Source organism: Furipterus horrens, unplaced genomic scaffold (genome assembly GCF_987537825.1).
Source record: "Furipterus horrens unplaced genomic scaffold, mFurHor1.1.pri manual_scaffold_1, whole genome shotgun sequence".
Lineage (NCBI taxonomy): Eukaryota > Metazoa > Chordata > Mammalia > Chiroptera > Furipteridae > Furipterus > Furipterus horrens.
In genome coordinates, this window is record NW_028327171.1 from 8,270,719 (window position 1) to 8,287,409 (window position 16,691).

At 50.4% G+C, this 16,691-nt stretch overlaps 1 protein-coding gene across 2 annotated transcripts; it reads right to left on the reverse strand.

The window, feature by feature from the left end:
• Window positions 1-2,073: 2,073 nt before the first annotated feature.
• On the reverse strand, window positions 2,074-15,734 carry RSPH1 (radial spoke head component 1). Of its 2 annotated transcripts, none has more exons than XM_090275178.1 (9): window positions 15,599-15,734; window positions 14,177-14,290; window positions 13,969-14,074; window positions 11,365-11,455; window positions 10,744-10,879; window positions 8,425-8,496; window positions 5,163-5,322; window positions 4,134-4,289; window positions 2,074-2,271 (listed from the first exon to the last, which is right to left on the reverse strand). In XM_090275178.1, exons 1-9 carry the CDS (start codon window positions 15,650-15,652, stop codon window positions 2,219-2,221), a joined length of 942 nt encoding a protein of 313 aa, XP_090131304.1. In that variant the 5' UTR covers window positions 15,653-15,734; the 3' UTR covers window positions 2,074-2,218. The 2 variants fall into 2 exon arrangements, with proteins under 2 accessions (XP_090131304.1, XP_090131788.1); XM_090275662.1 differs by having other exon boundaries at window positions 14,158-14,290; window positions 15,599-15,666.
• Between the last annotated feature and the right edge of the window lie 957 nt (window positions 15,735-16,691).

Genomic DNA, 16,691 nt, shown 5'->3' on the forward strand with positions numbered 1-16,691 from the left:
ACGTGGTAACGCACAGTGATTCACCCTCAGGACTGCTCCCTTCGTGTAGTCCAGGGTTTCTCAGCCTCAGCACTGCTGACATTTGGGGACCATACATAGTACCTCTGGGTGGGTCATCCAGCGGTACTATTCTTCTGATTTTAATGAAACAAGTGTGGTGAATATAGCTAATCACAAACAGTGACTCTATCAAGCCTTTGGCTACAACTTCTAGAGTATAAGAAATACAGGGGATAGAAGAGGAAGCTAAAGGAGCCCAGATGCTTCCAGAAAGTAAGATATTCTGCCAGGTAATGGCTCAGTCTCTTCCCAACCAGGGGTGCTGGGGACAGTACAAAATAAAGAGTGTGAAGTACACAGGGGTTGCCGGATGCTGAGGCCCTTCCCAGCCCCTGACAATGTGGTCGCCCGGTTATGGGGTTGTGTGTATGCTGCAGAAGTGACCGCCACAATCACCTAAGTCCTCTGTCGCTGCTTTTCTCTGACTCAGACACCTGTGCCCTTGTGGTGGGTGGCACCAGAGCAAGCCTGGGCATTCTGGGAGTACCTGTAAGGGAGCATTGAGTCAGCTGAATCAGGGCTGGACTTAGTGTTTAGGTGGGTAGAATATATGTACATTGCTAGCTGTTCTGCAGTAACTCCCATGGGTAGGTCCCTGACTGCTCGCTATTCTGGAATAGCTTCCAGAAGTACTCCTGCCGCCCATTTTGTGAACTTACAATTGGGACGTATAGGTGTGGGGTCAAAAGTCACATCTCAATCTGAACTTGTCCCACAAGATCCAGCACCAGGGTACATGGAAGTGGAGCTTAGAAATGAGATCAGAAGTTTGGGAAATGATGGCGGTCCTTGGCCATGTACACTTGTGAGGCAGTTACTCATTGACTCCTGATCAAACAGAGCAGCTCAGGCCAGGAACGTGAGGCTGCCATGTGCAGTTTTGACAGGAGTCACAAACAGTGGGGTTTAGCTGCACACGGGTGGGAAGAGCACAGCCCTGCAGCAGCTACGTGACAGCGACAAGTCAGGGTGTGAGGGTAAGTGTTCTATGCCCTAACCTCTCAGTAGTTAAGAAGCCACGCCAAAGAACAGCTACCATTGTCTTGCTGATCTCCCTGTAGAAAATAGTACAAAATTATTGTCAGAAGAGGAGGCGATCAAAATGTATGTATGCTGGCAAAAAAAAAAACAGAAAAGGAAGTAACAGAGAGTTGTGTTAGGCAGTGAATGAAGAGTGATAATCTGATAGTTTTCTAGATGTTGTACTGTTTGTGAACTTGTGAACTTTTTAGTTTGTAATTTTTATAAATTTATCCTAAATAAATGTTTATGTTAATGTAATTTAATATTCATATTGCTGTGTGCTTTTTCTTGAAGAGGGCCAGAGACTGTGTTCATAATGTATTGTTGTTAAAAAGGTCCCATGTTAGGGACATAAAAGCAGGGGTTGGCTTGGGGTTGGGCAGACCAACTACAAAGGATCTTTAGGGGGAACTAAAGACTCTTGCCCCCTGAGGGACTGTGGGGACAGAGGAGAATGGGGGACACAGAACTGGCGAGATGGGAGGCAGAGGCCTGAGCTCGCGCTGCGGGGAGAAAAAAGGGGTCAGGATGGGCCAATACTCAAGAAATGCGAAGGTGGCCTCGGTGTTAGCCTCCAGCCACTAGGAGACCTGGAGAGTGTACACAGAGGCCAAAGCCACACCTGTGGGCAGCCCTGCCCCTTGGCCACCAGCAGGGACCCCCATCAGGGAGCCCCGAAATCACGCTGACATGCTGAAGCCCTGGGGAGGGTGGGAGAACACCCTCCTATGGCAGCTTCTGGGTTCTTGCCCGAGCCTGAATAATGTTGTGTTTTATAAGAATCACACACACAAATTCTTATTATTCAGGCTTTTTTTTTTTTTTTTTTTAGCTCTCTTGAGGGCAATTAAGGCTCAGCCAGAAGACCCCACCGCCATCTTCTGGAGAGGCACAGTCGCACTGCAGCTCCAGGTCCTAGGAGAAGACAGCCTAAAACCCAGTGCAAAACCAACTGGCAACTGGAGTTGAAAGAACTTGAAGCACGGGCAATTCCATCAACAAAAGAGAATGAAGAAATTTATTTGCCATTATAAATCGTTTTCACAAACAACTAAGAAGGACAAGTAACTGATTGGCGTTAATGACCTGAGTGACAGGTGTTTGTATGACACAGTCCCACTCTTTGGGCCCCATCTTAGTCTGGAGGATCTGATTGTCTGGTGTCATCCTCTTCAAAACTCACATTTCCTGGGAAGGAAAGGGAAACATGAGTATATTTGATGTTAACTTTTTTCTATTTTAAAACTCTTTGTTTGCTAGACTGGGTAACTCTGTGTAGGGGCCGCCCTGTGGAGCATAGAACATTCACTAGCACCTCTGGCCTCCATCCCAGAGGATGCCAGCAGCACTGCCTGCCACCCTGCCCAGCCCTCCAAGTCTCTAGACATTGCCATATGTCCCCTGGAGGCCACGCTCCTTCTGTCCAAGCTGTTTCAGAAAGCCGAAGTCTCAGATCCCAGCTGGTTGTGATGTGATGGACTTGACCTAGTTTCTCCCAGCCTGGCTCTCAGATCCCTCGTCCTGAGTATTGCTCACACCTGTCCCCTCCTATTGCTCCCCCCATCATGGCTTCTGCGTGGAGAAGGTCTTACTTTTTTCCAAGTGGAGCCTCTGCCTCCTGCCCCTTGCTTGGCCCTAGGGTACCCATCCCCCACCAGCCCCAGAGGAGCTCCCTGATGAGAGGCTGGCTCCCCACTGTGCTCAGGATCAAGTCCACATGCCACCTCAAGCTCTCCAGGAAAGGCCATCAGACAGGGACCCTGCCCTGCTCCCCACCCAGACTCTGCCGCCTGTCTGGGCAATGTTTCTCCTTGGTTTCCACCCTCCTCTCACCTCCAGCACCCTCGGCTCACCGGGAGGTGCCCCGCTCTCAGAAACACTTCCTAATGCTGCTCCAGATGAGACTTACACCTGTCCTGCACCCAAGTCACACAGCCGTCACACAGCACACACACTGAAGTCACGAGGCAAGTCCAGTCACTGACGTCCTGCAAGCGTCCTGCCCATCCTGCGGGGGCTGAGCAAGCGCCCTGTCTCCTGGTGGGAGGTGCTCAGCGCCTGCCCAGAGCGTCCTAGTGGGAGCATCTCCGTGCTGGTGAGACAGTGTGTGGGACGGGGCTGCGGGCACCGTGCCTGGGAGGGGCCACTCTCCTCTGCGTTATCCAACGGGAGACAGCAGTCATGGGCCGCTAACTGGTGAAGCCAGGTTTCCAGGCCCCTCCTCTCAGCCACGAGGCCGCCCGCACAGTGACACACCATTCTTTGGTGACTTACCACAGTACTGGGGAGCGTATGGCTGACAAAAGTCCAAGTCTATGTGTCTTTAAAGCATTCACATAGGAAACAGCTTTATGTGATGTAATTACTTCACATATTTTCAAAAAGGAGGGAAATGTATTTGCTCTTAACCTACAGCAGAGACAAACTAGGTTACAAGGGGCCTGAGGCCCAGGGACCGTATATGCCAGGCTATTCCCAGCCCACCACCAAGATATTCACTTTCCATCAGATGTGGGAAATTGTTTTGAAAGCAGAGAACCCTCCCTGAGCTTTCTGGCCATGGCCTCAGCACTCGGGGACAGGTTTATAAAGATTCCAGGAACTGGAAGCCCCAAGAACATTCAAGGTCACATCCCTGTCCCAGGACCTGCAGTGGCAGAAGCTTCTAGATTAATGGTTCATTCAAACCCATTTAAAAAGGGCTGGTTCCCCACACTGCCAGCTCCTGCTCACGTTCCTGTGACTCGGCCCCGGAAAACCGTGCAACCACACGCAGCCATGCTACACATCCCTAGTGGCTCTGCAGCCTGGGGCCTGTCCCTGGTGGAGATGTAGACCAGCAAAGAGCAGAGAGGAAGCAGGCTGGCACTTGCTGTCCCTGCCACCGTGGGAGGTCCACAGGAGTGCCCAGGAGGCAGCGACATCCTTGCGGCTCCGACGTGAGTTCATAGAGGATCCCCAAGACTTTCTCCCAGCCACACGGCCTGTCCCAGGGCGCGGGTGGCCTCACTTCCCTCCATCGCCCCTGCTCACCGCGAGCCCGGGCTCACCCTGTTCTATGGTGTCATAGCGGAAGTCTTCCCGGCCATACTCGCTGTTCTCCTCCCTGAAGGCATCCAGGTCGTCCTCGCTGGGCCTCGTGAAGTCGGCCTCGCCATCCGAAAGGTCTGTGACGGCCTGGGCCTCCTCCGCAGGCTCTTCCCCGCCTGCAGTGAAGCAAAGGAACACAGTGGCCAGCAGAGCTCAGGCCTGTGTGGGGGTTGCCTGTGTGGTGCCCACTCTCCCTCCTGCTGAGAGCAGAGCCCCGCTTGCCCCTCAGGGGACCACCTGTCGCCAGGGGAAGTCACCCCATCTCCAGCCCAGGCCTGGCCATCAGAGCTTCCCGTCCCCAGCCACAGGGACGGGTTCAGGGATGATGACTCTACTTCCCAAGGGTTTTGATGACCATTTTGAGAAAGAGAATCGCTCTGTTCCCCAGGGTTCTTGAACCGATAGGGTGACAATTGGATAAAGTCAGTGAGGACTAGTCTCCCCTGGGAAGGGAGCAGGGCCAAGGGCTGTGGGAGCGGGGACCTGAGCGCAGAGGCCTGACCAGCCCTGCCTGCGGCTGGCCCCACCTGGCCGCGCCACTTGTGGGAGCCCATACAGCGGTATGATTTCACTCAGGCCCCCATAACTCGGCCTTTCTTCGGCATCCCAGGCAGCCTCACTGCTTCTCAGGAGGACCGTTTTGATGGACACGGAACAGCACAGCCCAGGCCCTTCTTCAGGGAAGGCTTGTCACCCCGCGGCAGTCAGCTGACTGTCCTGAGGTCACGCCCACAGCCGATCGCTGACCAAGGTGAGGGGATAAATGTTCCCAAGGACATTCTAGCTCCAGAGCTTCCCATAGAATCAGCCAAGGTTGCTGAGGGCCTGAGCCGTGGCTTGACTCTATCCTGCCAATCTTGATTACTGCCCTTCTGTGCCCCAGGAGGCTCAGGTCCCAAAGGCTGTCCCTGACACCCCGCTTTGCATCTGCTTCCCAGGAGACTGGCCTACAGCCCACCCCACCCCCCGCCCCTCCACAGGTGCCGCACCGTCCGTTCCTGGGGCCTCCTCCTGGCCTGGGACCTCCACGGGCGGCTGCTCCTCAGTGAGGGTCGGTGTCCACAAGGCCAGTCCAGTGATTTTGGTAGCTTTCCATTTTGGAATGATAGTTGCTGATGGCTCCTCCTCCTCTTCCTCTTCCCCTCTTTCCTATTTCAAGTTTAAAAATGTGACTTTGCCAACGCATGTACACTAGGCGTGGGACACTTAGAGGAAGGGGAGAGAGGACAGGTTTGTAATTGCACTTGAGCATTTGTGTAACAAATGTCCAGGTACAACAGTGGGCTGAGCGCGGCTCAGAAGGAACTAGGGTGAGAAGCAGAGGCGCGGCGGACCTACGCTCTCCTGCAATGCCAGGGAAGCCCGCAGACGCGCACGCCCCAGCTTGGAGCCGTTCAGAGGACCAAGACAAGATGCGCTTTTCAATGGCTCAGCCACATTTTCCTGCTCTAGGACTCTTTCTATATGATAAAGCTAATTTCACAGTAAGAAAGGGCCTAAAGGCACGCTAAGGTGACCTTGTGATGACATCAAAGGAGATAAACACTAAAGCTGTAGTCTCAAGGATAATGGAGAGAAAATAAAATTCCAGAGCAGCTACTTTCCATCGCTCAGCCCACGGGAGGAAATCCACGGCGTGTCACGACCCCATGCCACGAAGGACAAACCTGAAGCAAAATCCACATGCCTGTTCCTATTTCCAACATCCATTTGAGGTTTTCTATGTTATTCCATCTCAGTTTTTTTAACGCTGCTCACAATCAACTAAATTGATGTCATGACCCATGAACGGGATGCAACCTATACTTTGAAAAAACATCGTTCCAGGACTAGCATCAGTAAACCTTTCTGTCAGCTCTTTGGGCCTTTGCCCGCCACCCGGTGTCTGTGGCCACCACGCACCCTGCCGATGCAGTTTGAGACAGCCGCAGGGGATACGTAAATGAATCAGCACGGCTGGACTCCAATAAAACCTCATCTACAAAACCAGGAAGTGGAACCACGTGTGCTGCTGGTGGGAATGTATATAGTGGTGCTACCACCACAGAAATCTTTGGGAGGTTCCTCAAAAAACTAACCATAAAGTGACCACACGACCCAGCAACGTCACCCATCCACGTACACCCAAAAGGGGTGAAAATAGCAACTCAGACAGATATTTACACACCAACGTCTGTTGCAGCATTAGTCACACTAGCCAAGAGGTAGAAACAACCCAAGTGTCTGTCAATGGAATATGACTGAGCCATAAAAAGAAGGAAATTCTGACACATGCTATAACACGGACAAACCTGGAAAACATATACTATACTAAACAGGATAATCCAGACACAAAAGAACAAATGTGTATGATTCCATTTATATGAAATATCTACAATAGGCAAATTCACAGGCCGAAAGGAAATCAGAAGTCACCGGCGTCTGGAGTGGGGAGGGGGAAAGGGAGATGCTATTCAATGGAGACAGAGCTTCAGTTGGGGAAGATGAAACGGTTTTAGAGATGGATGGTGGGGATGGTTGTGCCACAATTTTATTAGTGGACTTAATGCCCCTGGCTTGTACATTTAAAGTGGTTAAAATGACAAATATTATGTTATATGTATTTCACTCTGCTTAAAAAAAAATCAAAACAGGCTGCCACCAGGTTTGGGCATGGGCTACAGTTCACCACCCCTTCTCTAAGGGAATGCATTCCCCTCTTTGGGCCAAAAAATGAAAATTTAGGCTTTTCTGCTTCACCACAGTCTGGTCATGACCCAGAGCACAGTGGTAGCCATGGATGAAGGCTGTCGTGTGCATCAGTTCACGGGTCTCTTCGTGAATAGGAACCGCGGTGGGTGCTTGTATCAGTATTTCCCTCCTCAGATGTTACTGATGTTCTTCCCACTTTCTTCTCATCATCCTGAAATACTGGCTTCTAATTTAAGTTTTTCCCAGAGAGACTAAAACTAAAAAAATAGTTAAGAAGATGTGTTTTGTTTTTATTGCCTCACAAGTTAAAAGAACTGCTCCATCACCAGTAAGGTTATAAAGGCTAGATTTGTTACTAGTGGCAGTACAGTAAGTTCAGCAGACAGGGGCCAGGCAAAAGGTTCCCAATCCCAGGCAAAGCAGAAGCAATAAATAAGTCACTGCCACAGTCCAGCAACCAAGCCAGTCAAACCCATTGTTCTTGATTAGCGTACAGGTCACACACACACACACACACACATACACACACAGACAAATGCGCTGAGACAATTGTAGGGATGGGACATGTCCCTGATGACTTCTGGAAACCCCCCTCCTCCCCCTCAGACTAGACATCCTGGGAACCAAGAATTCACGATGCTCAGGGATGGTGGCACCTTGTTTTTAGCAACAAAATCAAGTGTTTTGGCCATGTCATACTTTAGAGTCAACTGGGAAAAGGACCCTGGCCACGATTCACATCAGCCAGAGCAAAGGGGCTGCGAAGCAAAGCAAGGGCAAAAGGCCAAGGGGGCCGTTGGGGTTCAGGCCACAGCAGAGAAGGTAGGCATCTACTCACAGACCCTGGGGAGCAACAGGCTGTTTGGGGGGAACAGAGTGACTGTGGTGGAATGGTGGAGTGACACAAAGGAAGTAGAACACCACAGGAGAAGGAACCAGGAAAAGAGGAGGGCCGAGGGCCCGATAGGGTGGTGGGGTGCCCTAGCTGTGCCCTGGCGTCGTGGTGGGTGCCGGGAGGTGCCCGAGGTATTTACTAAATTCCCTATTATCTACAGACCTTTGCCAAACAATAACAGGAAAACAAACACAGACATCCCTCCCCCAACACACACACACATATCTGGATGCCTAAAAATGACAGCTTAGCTGGCTCATTTTAATATGAACCATGGACTATCAATTCGGTATTACTGTTACTACTAAGTATTAGAAAGGAACAAAAACCTGAATTGGTGGGAGTCATCCGAACGCACCCGAACCACTTGAGTTCCTGCACAAATTTGGTGACAGATTTCAGTCCTCATTTCCGGGACCTACCTATCCAGAGCCCTCTGGCTGGCTCAGAATTAGCTGGCTCCTCTGCAGAAAAACTAGGCGTAGGTCTCAGCAATCACTGTGAAATGATATCATTTCGTTCTGGACTAGCACGTGCAAGTGACGAAGGGACGAGGAGACACGAACGTCCCCGGAGAGCCGGCACGCCGTCTCGGCTGGTCCACCTGTGGGCTCAGCGTCCCCCCGCCCACGAGCGTAGGCAGCAACGTACCCTCGGCCACTTACCACGTCGGTGAGGCGATACTCCCCGTGTTGCTCACATCCAATGTCAAACACGTACTTCCCAGGGCCTACGGGCTGGAGAGAGACCAAGACGCGCAGCACTCTTGAGAGTCAGCACCCGACGGAAAGTCTAAAATGCTTTAGAAACATTGCCCCACGAAACCCACCCCTATCACGAGCTGGGGGGAAGTCCACTGTGGATCAAAGGATGCTTTTATCAACTAACGGCAAGAGGAATTGCAAAAAATAGGGCCTGCTTTGTTTATTTTTTAAAACTTAACTCCATTTTATCTCTTGAAAAAGGGAACATATTTATTACAAAACTTCCCTAAGCCAATAGCCACAGACAAACAGGTAGAGCTAGAACTACTAATAATATTTTTTAACCTTGCTTCTAGACAGAAACTTCTTTATTAAAAACCTGATCATAATTACCTACATCCATATGGACTTCTACTCTATTTTTACTCGAACTATGGCCTGAATGCCTTCCCATCTGTACAAATATCCTTTCACAACCCCAGTTGTCAGACTGGCATTTTATCCCACCTGAGAATTATAATCTGTTTTACTCATTGACTGCTGCTGACACTGACCTTTGACAAAGACTGCTAAAGTAAATATATTCTGGGTTAAATCTTTGTGCACACTTTTGATAGTTTCCTCGGGTGAATTTTCAGAAATCATATTTCTGGACAAAAGTATGTACAGTGTACACACGTGAGAATGAGGCTCTAATAATGTTCATCCCCACAATGCTTTGTCCCTCTTTGTCTTCAAACCCTTGTTTTTTCCTGGATCATAACATTTTGTTCTATCTTTACATTTTTTAATATGTAAAAAATCATTTTAACTCATCTCTTTTAAAGGTATTAGTAAGGTTGAATTTTTCCAACATTGAGACCATTTAAGTCACCTTGATTAATGTGCTTCATATATTAAATGTTGCAAATATCCTAACACCATTCACTATATACCATAACTCTTAAATTTTTTTCCCATTCTTTTGTTTATTGTGTTCATATTTGCCTACAATTTCTTAATTAAATTTTCTTTATAGTGCTTTCTAATCTATAAGGAATTGTTTTTATTAGGCAAAATCTCCTGGTTTTTCTTTTATATTTTTGTTTAGGACATTTCTTTCCTCATTTTAAAGTCACTAAATGTTCACTTTTTTTTTTGGCTGTAATTTTCTTGTTTACATTTAAATCTTTATGTCTTCTAGAAAGTATCTTCATCTATAAGCTGGAGGACAAGCTCCAATTTTAATTTTCTCCCAAATGGTTACCAAGTTGTCCCAGCACCATTTCTTGACTTCTCCCGTCATTTCTTAATTAATTTGAAATGACATCTTTACCGAATTCTAAATTATTACACATACTTGTATCTGTCTCTAGACTTTCTGCTTTGCTGATCTGTAAATCTCCGCCCTGGTAAATACCCCAGAGTTTTGCTGGGAATCACGTGTACAACGTGTACATTGGAGGAGAATGTGCTGCTGTACAAAGACTAAAAGAAGAATCTGTTATTAGGGCATGGATTATACCTAAGTGGAAACTGAGTTTTAAGAGAGTCTGAGGCTACTTCCCTCCATCAGTTAAGTGTTCCCTGTGTCAACCTCTAACACCGTTGATTTGCTCAGCAAACTCTTTCTTCAGGGAGAGTGTCTGCCCGGCCCCTCATCAGAGCTGTGGTGAGTGCCGGGGTAGTAGGTTCCACGTTAGTCAGGCTTTCTCTGCGCTCGCCTAGGGCTCGGACGGAAGGGCAAGAAGAGCCAGAGTCCTCCAAGCAGAGAGGACCCACGTGGGTACCACAAGCTGGAGGCCTCAGACCCAAGGTATGGCACTGCGGGCTGTTCTCCAGTCCCACAGCCCCCGGGGAGGAAGGGCTTAAGGTCTTCCTCCCTGACCCCAGCCTCGCGTCCCCCCAGGGGACTCAAAGTCAAAACCCCCATATGCTCAACAGCAGGAAACAGGTAGTCGTTCCTGACAAATTAGGGTCTCACATCTGATTCACCCATGAGATTGAGCACATGCAACAACAGGTCAATGTGTTCCCGTGTTATAAAGACGTGACATAGCACTGCCGGGTAGACTGGGATTTCCTGAGATGCAGAGAAACTGGCCAAGCCTCCCCCTGGCCCACTCTGCCCTCCGTGGGAATCAGGACGCTAGGAGAGGGGCACAGCAGCCCCATCTCCCATATTTGGAGGGATGGGAGGGCTCCCCTGAGTTTTAATTATTTTCTGTTCACTTGGTTACACAGGCTGGAGAGGAGGGTACTGCGTATTTCACTGGCAAACATCACTTCCTGCTGACTTACGTTTTTGTTCAAGAACTTGCCCTGGTACCTGTGGTTCAGGTGGATGACCTCAGCCGCGCCCTCCTGATGTCCGTTCACCCAGGACCCCACGTACTTGCTGCCGGTCTCCGCATAGACGTAGGTCCCTTGCCCGTGCCTGGTTGAGACAGGGGGCTCTGAGCCCTTTGTTCCGCAGCAGCAAGAAGCCTTCCAGGTGTATAAATAAGGCAGGCATTTCAACTGGGCGTGGCCTGGGGTGATGTGGGATCACAAAGCACCTGTCTTCTATTACATATCTGCCCCATCCAAGTGTGCCTCCTGCTCGCTGTGCCCAAGCAAGGGGCGGGCATGGCCTGGCGGGCAGCAGGGACCTTCCTTGGATCAGCTGGTGCTCATGCAGAAGGTTCTTCTTCTCTGCCCTCACAGCCCAGGGCTCTAAGGTGAAGGACCCATGTCCTCTCTGCCTCGAGTCTGCACCTGCCCCATAGTGCATGATCCAGCAGCCTCGTCTAAAGCCATGAAGGGTTTAAACTACCCGGCAGAGCTGATTCATGGACTTTTGTCATGATTCTGTGTCTTAATAAGACACTGTGATATTTTCATGACATGAACCAATCTACAGGGCCAAAGAGAAAACCAAACCTTTGGTGAGCAAACCAGTCCCCAGTGTAGGTGTCGTTATTGACATAGTAGTAGATGCCGTGGCCGTGCCTGAGGTCATCCGCCCACTCGCCTGGAAGAGAGGACACAAAAGCAAGTCCCGGTGAGGAAAAGAGACCCGCCCTTCACCACTGCCTCTTTCCACCTTGACTTCCCTCCAGTCCCGTCCCTGTCTCTCGGCCAGATGGCCGGGAGTGGGGGGCTGGCTGAGGGAGGCTGAGTCAGAGGGTCGCTGAGCACGGCGCTGGGCAGGTGTGTGTATGGGGGCCACAGTCACGTGTGCGTGCTGACAGCAGGTCTCACCACCGGCTGGCCAGCGGCACCGCGAGGATTCGCACCCGGGCTCGTCTGCCCTACTGCCGGCAGTTCCGACACCACACTCCTCTGCCTCGTGTGTGTTTAGTGACCCAGCAGTCACTTCCAGGCTTGATCCTCAGCCACGTGCCAGCGTTTCACTCCAGTCCCCACGTCGCCTCCTGGCTCCAGCGCCCCTTTCCAGCCCAGCCGCCCAGGGCAGCCGCACTTGCACACAGCTTCGTGCAAGTGGACACTGCCTTTGCCAACCGGGCCTCTGGGCAGACTTGTCCCTCACCTGGGTGTCCTTCCCATCTTACCTCCGTGCAGGGTCCTGCTCATTTCTTGCCGACTTGATGAGACATACTGTAATTGGCAAAGTGATCATAGAATTCCTAACATACTTCTACCATTCAGGACACTTGCAAACTAGTTAATGAATGTCGTCAGTTAAAAGGTACTGAAGGTATGTCTTCACTGAAAACTCAAGATGTCCTCAAATCTTATAGCTCACATAAAAGAACCTTAATAGAGGTCTCCAGGGCCCACAACTACCCTAAAAATCAACACAGGAACTGACCTTCAGGGTATTGGGATAAGAATAATATGTAAAGTATGTTGCAGAAATTTTTCAAAAATGAAAGAAAAAAATAAATTGCAAAAGGCACTAAATTCCAAGGCAGAGAAGACAGGTAAGCAGACTTTTTTAAAAGTCCCAGCTTACCTAACAACTTTTAGAGACACTGCCCAGTAGACTACAGTCCACTGATAATATTACAGTTATCATCATAGTTATCATTGGATGGCAATCAGTAAACTTTGCAGACGAGGGAAGGAAGCAGAGAGAAAGGTCACCGTTTGGAGCTGGTCACAAACCGCTCTGAGTCAGGTTCCCTGCTCTGAAGTGAGTGCCCTTTAAAAAGTTGATTAACTGTTGCTTTACATTTAAAATTAACTTTTTGTGTTTAGTCTTTCTACCCCTAATTCCTTACTTGTTCATCAGTCTTGATCATGTCAGGAATAAAGTGTTTTTCAATGACATTTCTTCTCAGGGGAAACCCCTATAGCCGGTGGGTGGGTGGGTGGCGGCGGGGCTGGTTTTCCTTCTGGGAGAACACCTGTCAGTTATAAAGCTCTCCACCTGCCATCTTCCCCATGCCTCCCTCCAGACCTGGCACTCTGGAGATTGAAGACCATCGAAAATCAAAAGCCCTCGCAAGATACGGGGGAACAAGACACTCTGCCCCCATCTAAAGCACAGCTGGTCATTGGTTTGCCCGGCTGACTTCCCACTCATACACCCACCCCCGCTGCTGGGTCAGGGAAACACGGAGACCCATAGCGAGGGGTTGGCACTTGCCACCTCATTTCAGATGTGAAATAACCAAAGCGCAGTTTTACAGATGCAGCTCCCACAAACCAGAGAGATCATGCATATGGCCCAAGGTCGCACAGAAGAACTAAAAAGATCAGGGTTTGTTTGGTTTCAACATGTCATGCTCTCTTCTCTACAAGCACCCCAATGGCCAGGCACTCACTTCTTCCTCCAGCTCCTGCCATCTGAGAGCTTCCAGAAAAGCCACCTTCTTGTCTCTGCACAATTTCGTTGTGAGACATCTTCCTATGTATCAGTTGCATTTGGCAGACCACCGGACCAACATGGAGACTTATACCCTCTTCCTCTCCTTTCCCAAGCTCACAGCCCTCATTGGCCCTCCAACTTCGTCCCCCACCCCCTAAGCATACCTACTTCCCTGCCCCTGGTCAAGTTGCCCATCCACCTAAGAATGCCCCGCAGGTCCCTCCTGTCACAGCACTACAGCCTCTGCTCACTCCTTGGCTCCCTAACCAGATGTGGCTCAGCACCTGGGAGACTGTACTGTGCCCTGTGCACAGTCTGAGCACACTCGCTAACCTGCAGAGAACCATTCTGTGTCCCTCACGACAACAGTCAGCCAAAAGACAGTTATGAAGAATTCAGCTATGTGTTCACTTAGCCTTTGCGATTAGAAGATGATTCACTGACTGAGATAAAGGTAATATTGTAGCTTTTGACCTCAGAGAAGAAACTGAGTAGTCACTGCACACTGCACACTACAAAACCATATTTCCCACAAGTACCAGGCTTTCTGGTTTGTGCATCGACCCTGTGAACATAGGAGCACAGTTTGTGTTTGTTGAATGACTAACCTGGAGACCTTTAAGCCTTCCCATTTATTTCAGTATTCACAGACAAGTTCCAACCCAGAAGACCTCTGCAACACACAAATCTAATTTACTAGAACATTTTACCTTCATATCTTGATCCATCTGGGTATATAAAAGTGCCTTGACCATGCTTTTTATTTTTAACATATTCTCCAATGTATCGAGCGCCATTTTTAAATTTGTAGATCCCCTGAAACACATTGATGACAGGATTCATTTCATTCCTGAATTAAATACTCATTAACAGAGTATCAAATATAGAAAACTACCCACTGAGGCCACCGACTCTGACCTGGCCGTGCCTTTTACCGTGTTCATAGCTCCCCTCGTACATGTCCCCATTGGGCAGTCTGGCTTTCCCGTGGCCATGCCTTTCACCCGCCTCATTTCGTTCCCCTTCATATTCCTGGCAACAACAACAACAAATGAAATCAGCACAGTTACAGCTGCCATTTTGTAAGTGCCAACCATGTGCTAAGCATCTTATAAATCGTATTCCATTGAATCTTCCCAACCTCAGCCCAGTCTTACAGGTGAGGCAGGTAACCACATCTGGGCACTAAAAGGTTACAAATCAGGTGGGGGCATTGAGGAGAGAAACTAGGAAGCTGACTGGGCAGGTGCTGTAGGCTGGGTTCCCTCAGAAGCAGACCCTGAGCAAGTGACCTTTTCTTTAAAAGTGCTCCTCAGAGAAACAGGTGAGGGGGGTGAGGAAACAGGTAGGAAAGAGGAGGTCACCAGGCACAGGTGATGTCCAGTGATGTTCCAGACTCAGCCTCGCGGCACAGGGGATCTGGAGTGCAAATCACAGCAGCTTGTCCTGGTTTTGAGCACCAGATGCCGGCTGTTGGGGGAATGGAACTCCCAGGCACTTCTGGCTCTCCCTACTGGCCAGGTGGCAGCGGGGAGAGAGATGTACAGAACCAGCGAAAGGGTCTCGGCAGCTGCTGGCAAGCATCTTTCACAGCAGAGGTGCTACATTTTTCCATCAATTCAAAACCATTTCAACCCGGTACCCTGCACACACAGAGAGGCTGAGGCTCCACTCTGTTGGCTAGGGAATGGCCATCTTCTGGCCGAGTGAGGCTCATCTCTGGACATATATGCTCACACAGAGCCCGCTCACCTCACTAGTTGTGAGTCCCTTACCTCCTCTCTGCTGTCTAAAAACCAAGGAGTAATTTCAACAACCTGGGTCAGTTTCCACAAGAGTGAAGAAATTCCTTGTGATTATAGACCTATATGGCAATATCTTCAAGAAACTTTCTCTGAGCCTGAGACCTCCCCAGCATTGCTTTAAGGCTGCCAGAAAGCAGCTTTCCTTCATTGACCAGAACCTTGACAAGCCAAGCTCCATTGCAGAAATACTTATTCAAGACCCAGCCATCCAAGGAAACTGCCTGGATGAAGGTTAACAGTAGGAAGGCGGATGCTTGGGCTTTGACTTGAAAATCTTTGCCTTTAATGGGAGGAGGGATGGGGAGGGGGCCAGAGCGTGAAGGGATGTGGCGAGCAAGCAGACGTCATTATGTTTTACCTTTCACCACCAACATCCAGAACGCAACGCCTGCAGTGGCCGGCGTGGTCTACGCCCCTGGCTGGGCCTTCCGAGGGGTTGAACTGGCCTCTAGACCTCCCTATTATGCGAATCCGACATCCGGGGGTCCGCCCGCCACCGCGCACCCCAGGAAGGCCCCTCACCCGGAGCTCTCACCCCAAGATCATTTTCTCCCTCTTCCTCCAATTCCTCCGAGCCCAGGTCCGACATAGCCTCGCCTCAGCCTCGATCCTCGCTGCAGCCGTCGCGTCCCTAGTTGGTAAAGTACCAGCAGCCCGCACCACCGCGTCTGCCGTCACCATGGAGACGCGCCCAGCCCCGCCTACCTCCCGGAGAGGGCGGTGGACTGGGAAGGCGCGGGGAGGAGCCACTGGCAGCCTCCGTGTGCTGTCATAGCAACGGGACGCATTGGCCAATCGCCGCCTGGGACGGGAGGGGGCGGAGCCTGGGGAGGAATTGATACCCTCCGGCTCTCCATCTAACCCGGTGCCAAGTAGCTGACCCCGGGAATTCCTTTAGTCGGCTGCTGAGTGATGCGGCAACGAGGAGTCACTTTTGAATCAGGCCCCCAAAAAGGAGGGGCGCAGAAGGCGCGTCGGGACGCCTGTAGAGAGTGCTTTACCTCTGCCAGCGCCCTACCCCTTCTGACTCCGCCCCTTGGTTTCTGGGACCCCTGTTGGCTTGTCCGCGCCTCCTCACCGTTCTAGGTTCTTCTGACTCTGCGGTCTTGGTGGTCCACAGAGATGTGTCCTTCGAGATCTTTTCTTGTGTTTGTAAATATCTCCTCCTGACTCTAGGTGGCAGGTCTGACCTCTTAGCAGATGAGCATGCACACGCATACACTCTACGCGCGCGCGCGCACATACACATGAACGTTCACACTCACTTCCACTCGCTAATGAGCCCTTTCCCTGCCATCCGACAGTCTCCTCCAGACACCTGACATTGCCTTCCCAGGGCCCCTCATGATCTCTTTCCCAATTCCTCTCTCATCACCGGATCTTCGCCTTCTTACTTGCCCTGTAAACTCTGGCAATAGCCTCAAAGGTAGCCTCTCTGCCTCCAGCTGCTGGCCCTCTTAGCCACAGCACACTGCTTCTCAACTCAGAAACTCACATGCAGGCCAGTCTCTCTCGCTGGAATTCAGTATCTCCATGTTCAAGGCCCACTCCGTCTTAGTCTTGTGGCCCACCATCCCCTTCCTATACCTGTTACACGCTTCACACAAAACCAAGCCTCAGGCACTTCC